Genomic DNA, 18,152 nt, shown 5'->3' on the forward strand with positions numbered 1-18,152 from the left:
GTTCTCACTTACTAATGTTGCATTATATTTTACAATACAAAATGTGTAAATAAAAGGCGAAGCCTTAGCCGGGCTGTAATGCAGCACGCGGTCGTGCTCCAGACTCCGGAATATATTCTTTCACTAGCTGCTGGTTCTCTATATGGTGTTCCGTACACGACAGTACCAAGCGTTTCATATACCTCTCTTCTGGACTATTCGGGGCAGCGTTCATCACGGTCATCATGAACCATGGTTAAAGACATAACAAAAGCTACACCTACAATTATAACACATATAATTTACAAAAATACTAAACATTTCTTCCGATGATGTTCGGCTCGGACACCAGATCTTCAATCTCCTGGTTCTTGCGGAGTCTCCAGGTTCCATCCTCTCGACGTGTGGGTCCCAATATCTTGCGGCTCCGGCGGCGGCGGCTTTCCGCTCGGCTACCAGCAGCGCGCGCTCCTCTATGTGGACGCCCTAGGTACTGCTGGAGAGACGAAGTGCAGAAAGACCTCAGCGAACTCGGCGCCGTCGACTGGACAGAAACGGCTTTGGACAGAGTAGCATGGCGGTCTTTGGTGTCGGAGGCCAAGATCCACTTCGGGTCGTCGCGCCACAGCAGTAGTAGTAGTAGTAGTACTAAACATTTCTTGCTAAAATTGACAGCACAAAACCAAGAAAAATCTATACATATTGTTGCATATGTGTGCGTGAGGCTGCGTCCACACGCTGTTACTCGTTGAAATATATGTCAGTGCGCTAACGGCCGTCTGTGGTTTTACTCGCTCCTTTCCGTATCTATCAGTGGCGACTCGCGTGCGTAATCTACCCGTTCCGCAAAAAAAAAAACATGGCAAGTGCTAATCTCGGGATTTTAACTATTTTTGATCACGATGGCCAAAGTTGGAAGAGTTACAAAGGCAGGATTCTACAATTTTTTTTGGCTAATGATGTGGACGGGACGACAGATGCTACGGGGAAGAAGAGGAAAGCCATTCTTTTAAGCGCACTCAGCGAAGGCACGTATAAATTAGTTGAGGATTTAGCGTTGCCAAAGCAATTGGAAAGCGTGCCATTCGAGGACATTTTGACGCTTTTGGACGGACATTTTACACCGACACGGGTGGGCTTCGGGGAGCGTCATAAGTTCTACTCCGCGTCACAGCAGGTAGGCGAGTCTCACACGCAATGGGCGGCGAGGCTCCGTGGTCTGACTGCACACTGTGAATTTGCTAATGTAGAAGAGGCATTGCGTGACCGGTTCCTGATAGGCATGTTGCCAGGCCGGGAGAAGGAGAAACTTTATGCTCGGGAGTTGAAGGATTTGACGCTGGCTAAAGCTGTCGAGTTGGCAGAAACTATTCGGTGCGCCAGCGCGGGAGCTACGGCGTCGGGTTCCGAACCCGGCACTGATCAGCTGTTGAAGATATCAAAGATTCCGAAGAAAACAGAAGGTGTCGGCGCGAAGGTTCCGTGTACAGTTTGCGGTTACACAAATCATAAGACTGCAGAGTGTCGATTTACAAATTTCGTGTGCAAAAAGTGTCATGTAAAGGGACATTTGCGTAGAATGTGTAAAGTGAAATACGTTAATTTGGGACCAGAGGATGAGGGCGATGACGACGGTAAGATTTATTTTATTCGTTCATTTCGCGGAGAGCCTATGGTCGAAACCGTCACTATTCGTAAAAAACAATTTAAATTTGAAATTGATACGGGCAGTGCCGTCACGGTTGTACCGCAAAATACATACAATAAGAGTTTTAGTGACATTCCCTTACGATCCACGAGCAAAAGGTTGCACGGGTATTCTGGGGAACGTATTCAGTGTATAGGAATGATTCCACTACCCATTTCATATGCGGGGAGCACGCATTCCATAAACGCATATGTAGTCTGTGATGAGGGCCCCGCACTACTAGGAAGAGATTTCACTTCTACATTTAATTTACAATTAACCCCTGTGCATTATTGTAGTGATGAAACTATAGTTAAACGGTTACAAAAGGGATACCCTCAGCTTTTCTCGGATGAACTCGGGTGTTACAATAAAACTAAAATTAAATTAACTTTAAAAGAACACTCTAAACCGGTTTTTATTAAAGCCCGGCCGATCGCGTTCGCATTGCGAGATAAAATCGATAAGGAGATAGATAGGCTAGTCAATCTAGGCGTTCTCGTTCCGGTCGAACACTCTGAATATGCCTCCCCAATTGTCCCCGTATTAAAACGAAACGGAACCGTTAGACTATGCGCAGATTACTCGGTGAGTATTAATAAACAACTAGTCGTTGAGCAATACCCGCTACCTACGGCAAATGAGTTATTTTCTAAACTATGTGGGGGCAAACAATTTTCAAAACTCGATTTATCGATGGCATATAATCAGTTTATGCTCGACGAGGCCTCACAAAATATAACGTGTATTAATACACACCGAGGCCTTTATAAATATACAAGGTTAGTGTTCGGGTTATCCTCGGCACCAGCGATTTTTCAGCGTGCTATGGAGGGGCTACTAGCGGGCATGGATGGCGTGTTGTGTTTGTTGGACGACGTGCTCATCACGGGCAGTGATGAAAAACAGCACATAGACCGGTTGCACGCAGTCCTTAAGCGATTACAATCAGCGGGGTTAACCCTACAAAAGGAAAAGTGCGTGTTTTTCCAGGACGAAGTTTCATATTTAGGGTACGTCATAAGTAAAAACGGTTTAAAAAAATCATCGGATAAAATAGTAGCGATGGTAAATGCACCAAAACCTAAAAATGTTAACGAATTACAGTCTTTTTTGGGACTCGTAAACTATTACCGGAGTTTTGTACCGGAAGCATCAACAATCTTGAGCCCATTGTATGACCTATTAAAAAAAAATATAAAGTGGCATTGGTCTAGCGAGCATGACACTGCGTTTGAAAAGATTAAAAGTGTCTTAGCGTCGGATCAGGTACTTGCGCATTTCAATCCTAACGCGAAGGTCATCTTGACAGTTGATGCATCCCCCACCGGGCTATCTGCCATTTTATCACAGATCGAATCAGATGGCACCGAAAGACCGGTTTCCTTTGCCTCGCGCAGTCTTAACGCGGCCGAAAAACGTTACTCGCAGTTACAGAAGGAAGCCACTAGTATCGTGTTTGGTATACGTCGATTTCACCAGTACCTGTACGGAAGGTCGGTACCCTTCGTTTTACGTACAGATCATAAGCCCTTAACCAGCATTTTCCAACCCGAGCGTGGCATTCCCGAAGTATCTGCGAATAGATTACAGAGATACGCAATGTTTCTAAGTGGGTATAATTACGTCATAGAATACGTACGCAGCGCTGATAACAGCGCGGACTACTTGTCGCGGGCTTGTCTGCCGCCGCGAGGGGGCGGGGAGGATGAAACTCGGGTCGACCCGCGCGATGATTGGGATCGAGCTGCATACATTTGTTTTGCCACGGATGGTAATTTGCCAATTTCTGTTAATGAGCTTCGTAATGAAACTAGTAAAGACATTGTTCTCCAACAGGTAATTAAGTATACCGTGAATGGCTGGCCTCATAAAGTTAACGATATAAAAATAAAACCATTCTTTTTATGTCGTACACAACTATCAATTGAAAACGGGTGTATTATGCGGGGCCATAAAGCCGTGATACCGAAAAGATTGCAGGGGAAAGTGTTGTCTGAATTACATACCTCACACTTAGGTATCGTTAAAACTAAAGCGGAGGCACGTTCAAGGTTATGGTTTCCCGGTATAGACGAGGCGATCGAAAAAATGATAGGTTCGTGCGACGTTTGCATTCAATTACGCCCATCTCCGGCGCGGGTTCCATTGGCACATTGGGACCTACCCCCCACGGTTTTTTTTAGGCTCCACATTGATTTCCTGGGTCCTATAAATAACCACACATATTTAATCGCTGTGGATGCATATTCCAAATGGGTGGAGGTCTATGATATGGGAAACTCGACATCATCAATGGCGGTCATAGATAAATTATGTGATTTTTTTTCAAGGTTCGGGTTACCTACGGTAATCGTAAGTGATAACGGTGCATCCTTTTGTTCGCACGAGTTTACCACTTTTTGTAACTTAAACGGGATACAACACGTGACGTCACCACCATACCATCCGGCTAGTAATGGCCAGGCGGAAAGTATGGTCAAAGTGATCAAAAAAGGGATCAAATCTAGTTTAATAACAGGGCTTAATGTACGGGATAGTAAGGTTAAACTATTACAGTACTTGTTCAATTACAGGAACTCCGTTCATTCTACCACGGGCTCTTCGCCAACTGAACTAGTGTATGGACGCAAACTAAGATCGCGTTTAGATTTACTGCACCCGGTTACGCCAACGCCTTCATCCTCATCGGTCACCCTTGCTAATATTATCAAAAATAAACAGTGTTCGCAGAATAACAAGTTAAATAGGAAGAACAATGAAACTTTTACAACCGACGAGCGCGTACTATACAAAAAATTTACTAATAAAAATAAGTTCACTTGGTCTAAAGGCGTGGTTAACAGAAGACTAGGCAAAGTTTTATACTTAATAAAAGACATTACTACTTCAGCGTTGATTAAAAAACATAAAAATCATATACTTAAGTACAAAGGTACTGAAAGTAACTGGGACTATTGTGACGCACTGGATTGTGACTTACCTGAGACATCCTTACCCTCTGCACTGCAAACGCCGCCGCCGCCGCAAACGCCGCCGCCGCCGCAAACGCCGCCGCCGCCGCCGCTGCAAACGCTGCCGCCGCCACCGTCGCCACCGCAAACACCGCCGCCGCCACCGCCGCTGCCGCAAACGCCATCGCCACCAACTCCACTGCCGTCACCATTGCCGATGTCAACCCATGAACTACCGCCGGGTCCCTCACTCACGGGGACTTTAGCCCCATCATCGGACGACCCCGCAGAGGGGGAAAGTAAGGCAAAGAGCGAAGTAAGGAAAGAGGTGACAAGCTCAGATGATGAGGATGAATTGCATGAAGCGGAAGCAGGAGGCCAGAAGCCAGACATGGCGAGCAATGCGCCAATAGTCCCCAAAAGAATATTACGGAAGCGTTCCAATATTAGTTTTAAGAAATATTTTTAAGAATTGTTTTAGGTTAGTTATGTAACTAGGGGGAGGAAGTGTTGCATATGTGTGCGTGAGGCTGCGTCCACACGCTGTTACTCGTTGAAATATATGTCAGTGCGCTAACGGCCGTCTGTGGTTTTACTCGCTCCTTTCCGTATCTATCACATATAAACAAAAGACGTGCGCGCTGGCAGCGGCATCCGTACCAGCCAGGCTGCCAGCACACGCGCAGCACAGAGGTTGGTAGGTCTGGATTCTGTAGAATCAAGGGTCTGACACTCTTTGATAGAGAAAGATGGTCTTATTGCGATTCCTATAAGAGGAAAGAGAAAATAGTGCCATGCTTTGTCCTTACCACCGACCGGGTGGCATCATAGGTAGGAGGTGATGGCGAAATACCGAAATTTATAAGAGTGAAAGAGAAAAAATCTTATGCTGCCCACATTTTTCATGAATATTCTTTTTCTCACCGCTGTTTACATGTAACACATTTGGTATTGTGATATATTCCATAAAGAACTTCAGATAGCACCAACATCCGAGTCCTATGTACGTAGATTATCTGATTCCCTTGGCATTACAGTATATGGGACTGTAATGTGAATGTGTGATAGTAGTTGTGATTTACTGGTTACTGGTACAGACGTAGGTATACACGCTTCTTAATAAAATCCATCTGCAAGATAAAACTTAATGGAAACTGAGTCCTTAACGGATTCTGAGGATAGGTACCTACTGAAGATCCTTTACTTTTCGGTTGCTCTCATTTCAGTAAGAAGTAATATGTTGATTCGTAGGTTCGCAAGGTGTACTAGCAACGTTAAATCTAAATGAATCTAAATCTAAATCTACACTTGCAGCCTATGGGTCAACTTTACTCAAAAAATTTACAGCGCCCTACGCGTCCAATATAATAATGCTTTTAGGATGCTGTTGGGGCTGCCACGCTATTGCAGCGCTAGTGGTATGTTCGCGGAGGCGCGCACCGACGGCTTCCACGCCATCATGCGCAAGCGGGTGGCGTCGCTGGTGCGGCGCGTGCGGGGCAGCACTAACAGCATCCTAGCCACAGTCGCAGACAGGATAGATGGCGCTTTCTGGAAATACTGGAGTAGCCTACATGTTTATAATAGTTAAAATATACATATATTACATACATAGATATTGTCACTAACATAGGTTACGATCAATTCAATCGATCGAGGATCAATCGAGGTAGGTCAATTAAATGTGTTAAATTAAATGTACCAATTAAAATGTGTTAAATGTGTAACAGTTAAATTGAATATGTACCTATTGAATATGTACCTGATGACATGTAACTTGGCGTTATGAATACTCTATCTGTATCTGTATCTGTATCTGTTAAGAGTTAATAGAATAAGTTACTAATATATTATGGAAATTGAATTTCTGAAATAAATAGTTATTTAATTTAATTTACCTTATCGGGGGCTAGCTCTTAGCCTAACATAAACAATAGCATCATTTTCATTTGTACTTTACTTATTCAGCAACTTACAACACACGTATGGACTTCATTAGTCTAGTAATCCACAACCGTATTATGACTACCCACTTTCCTAGTAAATCAGCAATTAAGATACACCAGCACCGATAGCGAGTCCAATACATCCATTATTGTCTTTTAACGGCCTATAATTGCCAGCAGAACCATTATGTGAGCTTTGCGGGAAAAAATAACGTTATTCCGAAATATTGCTTTCGTTCCAAATATAGATAAAGGTTTTGCATTAAGTCAGGTGGGTTTAATTGTTCCTTTGAAAGGTATTTACTCTGATATTTAGTAAATGAAGCGTTTCGAGGTTAGTCAGCAATTAAAAAGATAATTTGGGTCGGCCATATTTCATTTCAAATGTTATTTTTGAATAGAAAACTAATAGAGGTGACCGAATTGACTGCTGACTTTGACCTAAACCTACCTGTAAGTGTGGGCAAAGAGGATATAATAAGAGCGGTACTGTCATAGTAAATTTTGTAACTACTGTAAATTCACTGCCATCTATCGACATACTTTAAAACTAAAAATGAAGATTTATAAAATTGCGTTCAAATGTATTTAAATATGTATAAATGATTTTTTATTTGCATTAATTATTTTATATGATTTTGACCCATGTTCTTCAACGGATATGCGTCAAAAAACCGTCAACGCCCTCTATACGAGAGAAGGCCAAAACTAGTGGCGCCATTTGATCAAGAATCAAATTTTCGTGATTTTTCGAGGCACGTTTTTTCCTTAGACTGTATCCATCTATTACGGAGTTATATCTATCTTTGGTGTAGGTAAATATATTTTTGGAACGTCTTTACAAGCCAAGATGTTTGTAAACTTGACCGTACAAGATCTTAACCCTTACTCATAACCCTCAGGTATCAGAAAATATGCAAAATTAAACTCTATCACTATGAAACAAAGTTGAATAAATGAATATGAATTTGAGAAGGATAAAGTAAAAGATAAATACGAATGTACTAAATCTATTTAATTTTAAAGATAACTTTACTTTAGTGCACTAACCGAAGTATACACGTGAAAGTCTTCACAATGCATACGCTTTGTTATCTCGAAAGTTTCCTTTCAGATAAACATGCAGAGCATGTGACGGCAGATGCATTAAGGTAAACTTTTAATGAGTTTTGTGAAGAGGAAATATAATTTTACGAATTCAACAATTTACAGAATTGTGTTTATTAGTCGAGAAATTGGGACGGGTTCCGCCGTGGCGGGGTGGCCTAGGGGTTCAAGGCGTTAGCCCGGATTGCTAAAGACGCCGGTTCAAATCCGACCTTCGTCACTTTTTCTTTAATATATGACATCTATTTCAGTTTATAATTTATATACAGTAGTGTGACTAATTAAAAAACACACACATAAAAAATTAATACAATAATTTGATTTACTATATGTAAATAATAATATGTATAATTTTATCAATCAATCAATCAAATGTTTTATTCGTGATAAACTTAAAACTAAAATTACATACAAAAGATTTTAGATTAAATAAGTATGTTTCGCTATGTGGAAAAAAAAAATAATAATAAATGATTTCAATTTCAATTTCGATTTGTTCCTAAAGTTGTGTAAAGACTAGCGTTTTGTTATAATTGTTTTGTTAAGTACCTACGTAGATCGATATCTGAAGAAAAGTAGGCTAGCTACCTAACTACTACTATAGGAAATGAGGTTTTCACAAAAACATATTAAATTATGTTAGTTTGTACATGTACAATGCGCTACCGCAGCTGTATCTTTACATTTTTGAGTTGAATTCTTAACTCTAATAAAAAAGGTATAAATAAATGATTTTATCACCAATCTTAACACTCTTAACAGTTTGCAACTAAACTACTTCACAATAATTATGGTGCTTGCACAACATAGACCCGATTTAGAATTAAGAGCCAACAGGAGGTGAGCCCGGGTTCAATTTTGAGATTTCAAGTTGAATATCGCCGTCGCTCTGACGGGGGCGGTACCGCGTAGCGAGGGACTATCCCAGTGTGTGTGGTGCACGCACACAGACGTGCACGCATTTTGCGCTCCTCGCCGGCCTCCGCTGGCCGGCCCGCGACGCTATAGCTATGCATACCACATACCACGCCACACACCACCCAGTTCTTTTCTTACTTTATTCTTCGATTATAACTCGTTCGCTCGCTACCACCACTAAGCGTTTGCTTATTCCCTGTTATTGTGTTATCTCCTTGATTTTAAGTAACTGAATTCAATATCCTTCTACAACCTGCAATCTAATTAACATTTCGAGGTACAGAAGAGTAAAAAAACATAACATAACATGAACATACAAGAAAACATTGCTGTATAAAAACATACAAGATAACGGCTGTTAAATTAATCCAATTAAATATTTTTAAATATAAACAAAAATATTAAATTATAGTCGTGAGTATTTTAAAAGTAAAACTCCCTTATACCTTGACTTTAAACAAAGTATTTTACTTATAACTTACTTGGTTCGTATGAATTAGTGACATACCTAATTAAAAAAGAAAGCTATAACTCCCGCGGGAACAATATAGGCCTTTTCCCTTCAGTACACCTGCATAGAATAAGATCTTTTCGAGCAAGTGTGATTAAAAACAAATTTGCCGCTCTCCGGCTACGTGGAATAGAAAAAAATAGCCTCAGGTTAGATAAAATATCATAACAAAGAAACATGTGATATGTGATATTTCTTACTTTGATGTAATTATACAGTTTTATTAATTGTCTGTTTTTTATTTATGAGTCAGATTTTGATAAAAATGTTTGAAGAGCTAATTCTGGTCGGAATAAATATGAAACCCCAATTTGGGACAATAGTCTAGTCTACAAAACGTTCAAGGTGGTGAAAAATATAGTGTAAGCTGTTCGCATAAAAAAACCACAAATCGATGTACAGGTTACCCGTTTGGTACACGTATACTAGAGGTCACAACATAATTTTTGACCCGCAGTTCCTAAAAAAAATTCCCTTAGGAGGGTGCTGAAACCTTTTTTTCATATATTTTTTTTTAAACCTATTGTATTCTTCTCTTATCTATCATACGAAAGGGCTTTTTGAAGCGATTCTGAAAATATACCACATCATTACATTTTAGCCAGTTTTAGGGTTCCGTACCTCAAAAGGAAAAACGGAACCCTTATAGGATCGTGCGTCTGTCTGTCTGTGTGTCCGTCTGTCACAGCCTATTTTCTCCGAAACTACTGGACCAATTAAGTTGAAATTTGGTATACATATGTAAGTTTGTGACCCAAAGACGGACATGTAACGTAAACAAATGAATTTTAAACATGGGGGCCACTTTTTGGGGGTAAATGAGAAAATTAAAAATAAAGTATTTCAAACTATATCGTGTTATATATCAAATGAAAGAGCTCATTGTGAGAATCTCTAATACATTTTTTTTATAATTTAGGATAACCAATTTAGAAGTTATTCAAGAAAATAGGCAAAAAATGACCATTCCCCCCCTTTATCTCCGAAACTACTGGGTCTAAAATTAAAAAAAAAAACACAAAATAGATTTTACCAAAAGATTACAGGAAAACCTATTGGAAATTGCAGTCAAGCGTGAGTCGGACTTAATTACTTAGTTTATATCCGACCCCTACGGATTTTTTAAAGACATTTACTCACGTTTCACTAAAACACAAAAAATACATTGTTTAAATTTTGTAATGTACAGAACCCTTGGAACGCGAGTCCGACTCGCACTTGGCCGGTTTTTCTTAAATTGAAACAAAAAGAATTTTCAAAACATACCAAGTTTGGGCTCCTCCAGTTACGATATGGCTGATTTTTTTTTGTACAATATACCACAAATGATACGTTATATCCTCATATCGAACCCAAAAAAAGAAATTTTAAAAATAATTTTATTTAGTTTTTTTTTTTTCAATACAAAGTGACACAACCTACTTCAATACCTATTTTACGAGACTTATGGAACTGTACTGCAGATATGGTACATATTAATCATACAATGATACGTAATATCCATACATCCAACGGGAAATACCTCCTTAACCCTTTAACTTGACCCCAAACTTGGTATGTTTTGAAAATTCTATTTGTTTTAATTTACAAAAAAAAGGTATTTTTTTTAGGAACTGCGGGTCAAAAATTTTGTTTTGATCTCTTAGTATGCGTGTGCCAAACGACTAACCTGTACATCGATTTGCGGTTTTTCATTGAAATTGGGCTTGTACGGCTGCCACTAATAGAGATACTAATTCCTAAAAATACGTATGATACCTCATTGGATTCGGAATGATGTCTAGAAAAATTGTATTCGAAGCGTTTATTCCCACATAAAAAAAGTTCAAAAGCTTTTAACAAAAAACGGCCAAGTGCGAGTCGGACTCGCGCACGAAGGGTTTCGTACCATTACGCAAAAAACGGCAAAAAAATCACGTTTGTTGTTTGGGAGCGACATTTAAAAATTTATTTTATTTTAATGTTTCGTTCATATATTCAGATTTGTGTATGAAAATGTGAAACTATTATTTCTAAAATAAATTATTCGTCCCTAATTTACACAAAATTTATACCAAATTTGATCTCATAGCAACAGATAGATCGAAATAGAGGCAAACTGGACCGCAGAAGCCGACTTTTCCCCTTCCTTTTTGGGGGGTAGCCAGGACTTAATCTCGTAGCTAATGCGTCATTGTATGAACCAAGGAATAATAAATAGTATTAAACGATATCCCCTGAGGCCAAAGTGCATACTCACTTTACTTACTTCGCCTACTAAGAGGCAAATCGCGACTTTGTTATGGTTTATCGATCTTATCACATCACTAGATTATCGACATTCAATGTCGACTATTGCCCATCACTTTTCTGTCTGTGTACGTATTTAGAAACTTGACTCCGCCCCTAAAATTAGTACGATAAGGACAACTGCAGCTTAGGCGAAAAATCCTGCGTAAAAATCTCAAAAATCGAGGTTTTGTACTCGACTGTTTCCTCCTCCAAAACTTAACCAATCGTAACCAAATTTGGAAATCTAAATGATTATGAAATTGTCTGTGTCGGACTGTTTTGATTTTTTGGCTAATTGATATCGGTTTTGAATACCACGCCTCTCATTGCGGCATAGTCAGTGAGGCCATTTTTGGCCATGTTTGAAGGGCTCTAGCGCCTTAAAAAACAAAAATATCAAAAAAAGCAAAACACACCGACACAGATATTGACAATATTAATCTGTGTTGAAAAAATCATTCCTCTAACTTCAAAACCCACGGAGGAAACAGTCGAGTACGTTTGTATGGAGAAATGACCACTCCTGTTGGCTCTTAACAACCTGTAACGGTTTTGATCTTATTTATTACGACCTTGAAGACGGCGCACGCTGATTGGTGAATTTCGTGCGTGAGATGCGCGTCAATCACCAAGACGGACGCCAAGGTCGTATCAAAACCATACCAAATTATTATATTAAAATAAAACTAATAATTAATACCAAAATATTATTTTGCTAATCCGCGAAAAGATAAAGTGCTAGTCAATTCTTTTGGTGGTGGTTTTTTATAATTATTTGCATATCTATTTTTGCGGCGGAAGGTTGGGAACATTAGATGCATGTAAAAAATACACAAGTAAGTATAATGACAAAACTTCCGTGAGACACAGACATATTAAACATAGACTTATATTAACCGGGATATAGAACCGACCGTGAACTAACCGTGAATCATTCAAAACTCATATTAAACATATTAATAACGGGTCACTCACGTATTTTAAGTCGAAAACGCTCGACAAGTTTCACTCCGTACCGAGGAGCGTCATCAGTACGGTCGGTACGGAGTGAAGGCTTATCAAAGTGTACATCTGGAGCATAGCGTTATACGAGTGTGAAACGTGGACAATGACACAGAGGGACAGAGAAAGACTTGAAGCCTTTGAAATGTGGTGCTGGCGGCGGATGGAGAAGATTAGTTGGACCGAGAGAAAATCTAACGAGGAAGTTCTCAACCTTGTACAGGAGAGGAGGTCCCTGTTGCAAATCATTGAGAACAGAAGAGGGAAGATGGTTGGGCACCTGTTACGACACGACGAATTCATAAAAAATATTGTGGAAGGGAAAGTAGAAGGAAGGCGGAAGAGAGGGAGACCAAGAAGAACATACATGGACCAACTAAAGGAAAAGATAAACGTCGTGTCGTATCAGGCGGTCAAACGAAAGGCTCAGGAAAGAGATACATGGAAATTGCTCCACCGACAAGAGCTAGGCTCTTAAATTAATGACGATGATGAGAGAACGAATACTCATCTTCAAAGTTCGACTTTCAACAATACACATGTCACTTACAAAATCTTAACGTCATGACAGATCGTACCAAAAGCTCACAGCGCTCATGAATATTCGTTTACATGCTTCATTAACATATTCGTAATGGCTGCATGTACTGTTCTTGTTTAACCTCGTGTGTTGCACTTGTAACGCTTGTTTAGAGCTCGAAACGTCACGCCTACAATAAGGGAATTTGGAGAAATCTAAGAGTACCCGGGGCAATATGAGATTTTTCACCCTTTTTAGATTTCTAGATTGGAATTATCTTCTCAAGAAATATTTTTCCTAATATATGCAATTATCTGGGCAAGGGCTTCCCCTAATGATCTCTACAACCATCGGTCGTGTGCTGCCCTCATCCAAAATAATGTAGTAAGTAACGAAGCCTCTATTATCTATTTTATTAATAAGGAGCAATTATGTTAACTTCTTTGATGACAGTGTCGGCTCTCATTTTAGCGCACTTTATTGCAAAATAAAATAATTAAACATTTTCTCGAAGTTCGGGCCTTGCACTTTGAAAGGCCTCGGGCAGTTTCTTCAAGAAATCTTGCTTTTAGAGAAAAAGGACCTATCTGACTGTGATACTCATAGTTACATGAATCTTTGCTATCTTAAGCACCCATTGAAGCTCTGTAATAAAGATGCTAAGAATTCTCGAAGTTTTTTCTACATAACTTAGCACTCCGTTTATTTTATAATCTTTACGCATAACAGTGGGAATTTTAAGCTTTTGCTTCTGTTCGATTTAAATATTGTAGCTGATAAAATGAATTCAAGGCTTTCAGTTAGATTAAGTTATTTGGATGGCCACTGCACTGATTGCAGTTGCAATAGCAAAGTTCAAACCTTCACTATATCTATGAAATAAAACTATGGAAACGGATCAAATCGCGTATAATAAATTTAAAATACATCCCGAACCCGTCACCCGTTGACCACGAACACTGTAAAGGGTTCGAAACGTCGGGATGTTTTTTAAATTAATTATACGCGATTTAATCCGTATCCATAGTTTTATTTCATGAATAACTATCGCGGTAACCGAAGACAATACTACATTTATTAAGAAATTAACAGTGACATCAGCCATTTCTTGGTGTTGCATCGCTGCGCCAGCAATGTTGCAACAGTTGCTCTGGTGTAGTCGTAATTTGAATGTCACCTGATGTACAGACCTGCTGACAATAAAGTTGTACGATACAATTTTAAAAATAAATTAGGTTAAGTTTCTGCGGGTCTCTATTGTTTCTCAAAAAGTTTTAAGTCATAATGTATTGTTTGTCCGAATTTTCGTTAGTCATAATTTGGTTTTTCTTAACTTTTCAGGATTGCCATAAAACTAACCTAACCTAACCTATCTACAGGATAACCTTACGATAATCCTGACGGATCCTGATCCTGAATCCTGTTAACGGTTTCAGAGTTGTGACTAATGATAATCTGACAATTATTACATTATGACTTTCAATAATTATGTCAATCCCGGTTTCTATACATCAGATGGATTTGCGAGTTAAATTTAAAATATTAAACTTTATATGAGTAGAATTTTTGGTAAGAAACAAATGTAGAAAACAAACGGAGTGAATATAAAAATATACCTAACCATACTCTCGCCAGGTTATACGCTACATTTCCCAAGTCAATTCAAGAAACCTTTTTTCTCATAAGCCACGAATCGATAGCTTATAAATGCGTTTTCAGATCTCCAGGTGCGTTACCCGTGACACGTCGGATTAATTCGTGATGGATCTCTATTCCACGGGCCCGCATTTTAATATTTGCGAGTTTTCGACACGACAGCTACATAATTGATGCAAGGGATTAGTGCGGCAGTGCGATTTGGACAGGGACACATTATTAATTCAGTTTGAGCGATTACGACTTTGTTCATTAGTTAAAAGTCTACTTGTTTTATTACACGTCGTTAATAGTTTGGCAGATTATTAATGTTGAATTCTATTTGATTCAGTTTTCGATTTGTCCTTCCACGACAGCTTTTTTGAAAACTATATTAATGGTATCAATTATAATTTGGATCACTAAGGAGTAGGTTATTTGTATGAATATTATTTATACAATAGTTTTTTCTATAGTTGTAAATGTAAATTTTTGTTTTACTTATTTTATTGTTTCTAATTTCTATCCCCGGTATCTTAAACGTAACATATTGTGCCACTTAATTATACTAATTAACTATATTCTCAAATATATTTTTTATCGAAATATAAACGTTTAGAAAAGCCTTTGGTAAAGAAAAATCACTCCCAGTAAATTTGCTCGATGAAGACGTTTGGGGGTTGACCTGAGCGTGAAAATTTTCGATGCAAATTTCGGTGTGGATTTTACAATAAACATCATACAATAAGTTTTTTACTCTCGGCGTTGCGTCAGCGTCAAATGAATTCCCTTTGACCACTTTTTAGTCCTAATAAAATATATAAATTGCCCTGCAAATAATTGTTAACAAATCAAGAACTTTTTTGCAGTCCGAGCGGCCTCTTATTTGGGAAAGCGAGTGACGATTTGATTTTAAATACCTTTTCGTTTCTGAATACAGAAGTAATTAAATATTTTTAGACTTCAAAGCCATTACAAATGGAAGCCAGCCAGGAACCGGCTCAAAGGCCTATCTCGAGGACTGTTATAAATCTTTGAGAAACACCAATGGGATGCTTAATCGTGTTCAATTGCTTAAAAAAAGCCTTCAACAGAGGTTCACAAGGGCTAACTTAAATACTCCAAGGCGGTTCAAAGAAGTTCACGACTTGGCTGCTGATTTTTTTGCTTTAGGCACTCGTTTTGAACTTTCCGTCGAATAATAATGGAACGATTTAACACAAACCTATCCTTTTATAAATGAAACCATAAGCTGTTAAATATACGGTTGAAAATTTGATAACTGAATGCGCTGTAAGAACGCGTGACAATTGAATAACATGTTTTTACATTAGGCACTTTTTTTGGGTTTCGAACCCAACAACAACGTGTTTTAAGCAGGTCACCTCATTTAAGGTGATATTTGGATGTGCACTGCAGCTCAATTACTATGGCGACATAACTGCAGCGGCCTTTATGCGGGCGCTATATCTGTCAATTTGCTTGATAAATTGAGTGACTTTACCGCCGCGACTGTAACGTTCAATCCGCCACTAATTTTACGAGTATCATGAAAATTGACAGATACAGCGGCGACATCAATGCCGCAGCAGTAATGTCGCAACAGTAATGCAGCCCCCGCTTGATTTCCGAATCACATTAAATTTATTATTCTCCTCACTCCACATCGCTTCCCATAAAAAAACAGAACTGTCTTGTTTACTGTGCCCGTCGAATAAACGGCAATAAATGCACACCTTTTTATTCACCTGTTCGTATTTGTATTGTAAACAAACGATTGTATGCATCAGATTCCAATACAGCCTGAGTAGAGGAATAGATGCCTTCCAAAGTCTAACGAACCTAACCCTCAACACATTACGGCTCCACGTGACCTATATGACTTCAATACAACTTGAGGAGTCTCTCTGTCGAGTTCATAGGTTCCATTAGATACTTAGGAGATCGTTAACTATCGCAAATTGGAATTAAGTATGTACGTGCTTATACTGGGGGTCGATTCTGATCTAACAAATTGTTATAGTTTTGAACTGGTTTTGATACGACATTGACGACCTACTTGGTGATTAGCTCGCATCTTACGCACGACACACTTCATTTCGCATGTACTGGGTTGCCAGATAAGATGTTATTTTATTCTATAAAATATAAAAGATATTAAGTATTCCTTGTTAAATATAGTATTTAGGGCCGGCAGTTAAACATGGAAAATAATGTCAGACAAATTTACAGCTCTAGCAGCATGGCAGATGGGAATTTTTCCTTTTCATCGCGTTTTTCATCACATTTTCACACATTTCCTGCGTTAACTGCTGAAGGTTCATTGGCCTGTTAGCATAGACACGTCCCTTTAGATAGCTCTACAGAAAAAAGTCAGGAGCTGTTAAATCAGGCGATCTTGAGGGCCAATCAATGTCACCTTTTCTCGAATTGTCCGCAATTTTCTTAGTTTCAAATACGTTGTTCCGTCGTAAAACGCTCCATAACAAATTTGCCGTATCTAAGTAGTTTTCATGCAACAACTGTCATATTTACCGCCAAAACAAAATGGCGACAAAAAAAGTTGCATACCTCCAAGTTGGCCACTCTGTACCTACTACTGCCTACCTACTACTCACAAAGCCGATCGTTAAGGCCGGTCGTGTTAAAACCAGTTCAAAACAAGTTGTAAATTCTGAATTGGGTTACTGGTCTTTGCTTTGCAGTAATGTACCTACTATTACATCACAATTAGCATTCTCCTTGCAGTAAAATAACTTAACAAAATATACATTCGTGACAGCAAACAATAAAACGTGTAAATGAGGTGCTGATTTAAAGGCACATTCAGAGTTAAATACCGTTATTATGACAATTAAATTTCTTTGCACAAAAGTAGAAACGTTATAAGCTTTTGTAATTAGCTTGTAAAGTACGATATTGCACGCTATTTTGTACCTAGAACTAACATGTGGGCGTAAGAAACATTTATTTAATGTTACACAAAAATTGGTTGTTTTAGCCGATTAGTCAACATAAAGATTAAGCCCAGTTCTTTTCTTTGTGCCTTTCCGGGCCATTCGAAACTACCCTGACATCAGAATGATATTTGTATAACGTTATTTAGTGATCGTGCGTCGCGCGCCGCCTTGCACATTTAGTAGGTACGAGCGAAATGCACGATAACTAAATACCATGATTCAAACATCATTTTTATGTCGGAGTACGTTCAATTTGGCCTGTTCGTTTTCATTATTCGATATTGCTTGATTGTAATATAAAATTAGGATGTGCTTTTAGAAGATTAAAAACAATCTTTTACTAAAAAATACCTCCAAATACTTATTTTAAGAAAATTAAAAAAAAACCAACGCAATGAAACGGATGAACCGATTTTGATAAAACTTGTTTTAGAACCACCGCTATAAAATCTACTTTGTAATGAAAAAATGGCATCTAAATGGGTACATGCGTTTAGGCGCTATGGTGCCACAAAAAGGCACACACACATTTTTCTGACCTCGGAAAACTTACGCTGCTCGGAAAACCCGTTATCGATGGCCTGTAGGATAAAAAGTTAATTGCGTCCATGTTCAATTGTCCCAGTGCATTGCCTCTTATAATGTCAAGTACTTAGCTGATA

At 38.8% G+C, this 18,152-nt stretch overlaps 1 protein-coding gene across 1 annotated transcript in view; it reads left to right on the plus strand.

Moving 5' to 3' along the window:
* The first annotated feature begins 681 nt into the window (after positions 1-681).
* LOC134749051 (uncharacterized protein K02A2.6-like) overlaps positions 682-18,152 on the plus strand; it is a 29,279-nt gene continuing 11,808 nt past the window's right edge. Inside the window, exons 1-2 of the mRNA XM_063683957.1 lie at positions 682-4,701; positions 5,935-6,164. Of these exons, the coding sequence (XP_063540027.1) occupies positions 839-4,701; positions 5,935-6,164 (4,093 nt within the window). The 5' untranslated portion in view covers positions 682-838. The remainder of the gene's footprint in view (positions 4,702-5,934; positions 6,165-18,152) is intronic.

Source organism: Cydia strobilella, chromosome 17, assembly GCF_947568885.1.
Source record: "Cydia strobilella chromosome 17, ilCydStro3.1, whole genome shotgun sequence".
NCBI lineage: Eukaryota > Metazoa > Arthropoda > Insecta > Lepidoptera > Tortricidae > Cydia > Cydia strobilella.